General features: G+C 31.7%; 1 protein-coding gene across 1 annotated transcript; it reads right to left on the minus strand.

Annotated features, from left to right (window-relative positions):
- Positions 1-1,038: 1,038 nt before the first annotated feature.
- Positions 1,039-2,399, minus strand: LOC131623389 (ethylene-responsive transcription factor 4-like). Its single transcript, XM_058894404.1, has one exon. The coding sequence runs from the start codon at positions 2,244-2,246 to the stop codon at positions 1,518-1,520; it is 729 nt and encodes a 242-aa protein (XP_058750387.1). The 5' UTR covers positions 2,247-2,399; the 3' UTR covers positions 1,039-1,517.
- Between the last annotated feature and the right edge of the window lie 2,082 nt (positions 2,400-4,481).

Below are 4,481 nucleotides of genomic sequence, written 5' to 3' on the forward strand. Positions count from 1 at the left end.
ATGGAAACAAGATTTAGTGAAGTGAGAAAACGAATGTTTTATTTTGGAGTAACACAATATAAGAATTAATATAATTTTTTAAAATTTATAATTGTGCGGGCTTAATGAGCTATCCATGACACATATGGACTAGTCCTAATGAGCACCGGACTTTTTAGGATATTGTGCGGGCTTAATGAGCTATCCATGACACATATGGACTAGTCCTAATGAGCACCGAACTTTTTAGGATTGAGCTAAAAAAACCCTAAAAATATGAACTCTAATTTAAAGACTCAAACTCTATAATTTTTCAGGCCGGACAGACCAGCCCATTTAGACTAGCTGATTTTGACAACCCTACTCGTGCGAGTAAATATATTCAACACTAAAATAATAAGAGACATGCTATTTGTACACCCATTTTTGATACACCGTACCTTACACCTAAAATTATAACAAAGAAAAATTTGGTTACACAAAATTCAAGACAACAAAAATTATTTAAAAATAAAACTTGTGTATTGTATGTATTTAATTAAAGTGTAAGTGTAAAAAATAGTGTACCCTTACCATTTCTCAAAAAATAATAAATACTAAAATAATAAAATAAGATTATATTCATTTCTATGAAAACGAAAAACTCTGTTGATAGAAAAATGATAAAATTTTCAAACAATTTTAATTGATGGTACCAAGGTAACAAGAGCCATTTGTCACATGGCGGCAGGTCAATCCACCCAACACCCAATCAATGTCAATCAACAAAGAGTATAATCAACTTCATCTTTCCTTGTCGCTCATAAGACACCAATTTTAATCATGTACATGATTATTGTAAAGTGAAAAAAATTGATTTTTAAAAACAAGTTATATTTAAATGTTTTTCAAATTTTAAGTTTATTATGTTTGAATACATTCAAATAAAATGGATTAAACAATGAGAAATGTTATGTGTACACTTAATTGTACACCTACACCATAATTTATACACAAAGTATATATTTTTCACTTTTTTTATTAATTTTTTTCACACTTTGGTAATGTATATATATACGGTGTAAACTCTCAGGTGTAGAAATATGGTGTACACATAGCATTTCTCTTAAACAATACATTTCTAGACTAAAGATAAATTTGAGACGAACACAAGTTATTACTTTAACCTTGAATTAATTAAAAACAATGATGAAGTCCAAAATTGAACAAAACTTATACTAATATACATGTATTCTGGATATAAGATACTAGTACTAAACAATCAAATACTGCAAATTCTGTGTGTTAATTTCAATTATACTTTGACTACAAATCCAAAAACATTACAATTAATCTAAAAAGAAACAAACTGGTGAAGTTTCGGAACAACAGATTGAAACCAACGGTTTCTTTCTCTGTCGCAAAAAATAGACACAACCGCCTATGCATTCACACATGTTTCGTTCTTCTTTATCGGACGTTGCTGTGTTTCTCTACTATTAAAAACTAAAGAGAAATTCTTAATCCGCAAAAATAAAAACAAAATCTGAGATTCTGAATCATAGCATATCTTCCGGAGGAGGAAAATTAAGATCAAAATCGAAACCGAAATCTCTTCCGGATTTTACTTTTACACCGTCTTCACGGTGGTTCAGATCAATCACCGATGAAGAGTCGGAATCACTCTGTGCACCGGTCGTCGTCACGTGGATTCCACTCGCCTTCACGGAGGGAAAGTATTCCAATCCGTAACCGTTCCCGGCGCGTAGATTAGCGTCAAAGTAAAACGCCTGCGCCTGCGCCTGGTTTAACGTCGGCATCGGATTCAGACTAAACCGATGCTGAAACGGAAACCGAACCGGACCTTTGATCGGAGGAGCCAAATTGAGGTCAAGCGGAGAAGAAGAATCTGCAGCAGCGTCACGGTCACGGTCACGGTCGCGGCTTGAGGATTCAACGGTGCTGCTTTGGCTAGGGCTATGGATCTTGAGAGCTTCCGTATGGTAAGGGAAGTTTGTTTTGGCCTTCGGACCACGGAATTCACGTGCGGCGGTGTCGTAGGCTCTCGCCGCTTCCTCCGCCGTGTCGAAGGTGCCGAGCCAGACACGGCTCTTCTTTCCCGGATCTCTGATCTCGGCGGCGTACCTTCCCCATGGCCTCTTCCTCACACCGCGAAAATGCGGCTCCTTAACAACTCCGCCGTTAATGTTGCAGTTACCGTTACCGTTACCGTTACCGTTTCCGTTACTCTTCACGTTAATGTCACCGCTCTTAACCTTCGGCGCCATGATAATATTAACGATGTTACGATACTAACGTAACTAACTTTAATAAAATATTGTTTCAATTTTTTTGTTTTGAAATTTGGGAAAAGTATTATTTTTTTTTTCTTCTTAGGTGGTAAAGAAGAGAAGGAAGAGAGTATGTGATTAGTGAGGAGAATGTGTTATTTTTATAGAAGGGGGTAATGGATGGATGTATGTATGTATGTTATGGGTCATGATGAATGATGATGATGTGGTTGAAAGAAAATGATAATAAAGAGAGATAAAGGGTGGATACATAGTCAACAATGAGTTTGACTGTGAAATGTTGGGTTGGGTGGGATACATAATAGAACGTGGAGGCTAATTACTATACTAGTCATCTATATCTACGTGGAGTGTGGGCTGTCCATGTAGGATATAGCCGACAAATGAGTTTGTTTCGTCTCATCAACATCTTAGGCTTTCTCAAGAAAGAAAAATGGAATACTAAACTAGATTAACTAAAAAAGTAGATTAAAAAACGTAATTACGTGATAATCTTTTATTGTTTTTTATAATATTCAATTTATGGTGATAAAATGAGTTCGGTCCGACCAGTCAAGCATATTTGTTTTGCGAATCAAAATTTTATATATGTATATTTGATTTTTAGAAAAAAGATGCCCTGTTAATCAAGAGTTGTAAACTGAGGTATGAATTCTGGCCAAACATTTTGTTCTCACCAGAAATTGATTTCGATATTCTTTCATTTTATGAATTTTTACAAACAAATTTTAATAACTAGTATGCCATCCTAACTCCATCTAGTCTATAAAATATTCTTTTAAAATATTTATTAAATATTTATTAAATGAAAAATGTATTTAAATATAGACTAAATATATAATTTTAAAAATAATTTTTTCTATAATAAAAATTTAAATATCTATTAAATATCAAAGTAATTTTATTATTGCTCATAAGTTAAAATTTTTAATTCTTTTTAATAAATGGAAAGAGTATATTTTTTTAGAATAATAACTTTAATCTTAGAATCAATTGAAAGTTAAATTCAACCACAAATAAGTGTTTGTTAGTGGTGTACTTATGTGAGAGAATTAAAAATAATTTGGACCAGGGGTGGCCCTGAGCACGGGCTCGTGGGGCGGGAGCCCAGGGCTCCAGAATTTTAGGGGCACCAAATTTTTTTTCTTGCCCCTATATATATTAAAAGAGAATTTTTTATTATAAAAATACTTATTTGAAATTTTTTAAAAAAATAATAAATAATGGTTAACAAATTATAGGGCATTACAATGTTAAAATTAATAAAAGAATGTAATTTCTCATAAATAAAATATAAAGAAGAATAAAATCAATTAATTCCTCTAAAATAATATCAATTAATTTATCCATAATTTTAGCAACTACAAAGTTTAATTGAGGCACTAAACTTAAAATAATAATATAGAAAATATTTTATATTTTTGATCCCAAAATTAAGAGTGAAACACTACTTCAACTAGCTGAACAAGATAATGATCTCAAAATTAAAGTGAAGCCAAATCTATAGCAACTCATGGAATTAGGAATTTTGAATTTTTAGTAGCTATGATTATTTGGTAGCTAAATCTTGAGTCCGTTGAAGAGTCTTTTCGAAATCATAATTTCTTATATATTGTAGATCAAACAATAGGCTCACTTGATAGAAGATTTAAGCAGTATAGCACATATGAAAATATTTTTTTGGATTTTTGTTTAGTATTGAAAGGCTTAGACCATTAATAATTTTGTTTGAAAAACCGAAACTTATTAGAGAAGTGTTAATAGTTAAATCAAAATTAAACTATATAATATGAGTTCTTTAAAGACTTTTAATTGCTTTCCTAATGCATGCATATTTTATAGAGGAATATTGACTACCCCTATCAGTGTTGCATCTGCTGAAAGAAGTTTTTCTAAATTAAAATTATTAAAATCTTATTTGAGATCTACTATATCACAAGATAGATTAAATAGTCCTGCCTTAATTTCAATTGAAAATAATTTTTTGAAGAACCTTGATTATGAACAAATTATTAACGATTTTGCAACAAAAAATGGTAAGAGGATGGTATTTAAATAATTTTAAAATCTTGGTCAATTTTTTTATAGGAAAAAAAGACCGGATCAAGAAGAAGAAGAAGAAGAAGGGTCTGTTTGGTAAAAATAGCGATTGACTGATAACCTAGCTGATAGCTTATAGCTTATGAATGATAGCTGATGACTGATGACTTA

Source organism: Vicia villosa, linkage group LG1 (assembly GCF_029867415.1).
Source record: "Vicia villosa cultivar HV-30 ecotype Madison, WI linkage group LG1, Vvil1.0, whole genome shotgun sequence".
Taxonomy (NCBI): Eukaryota; Viridiplantae; Streptophyta; class Magnoliopsida; order Fabales; family Fabaceae; genus Vicia; species Vicia villosa.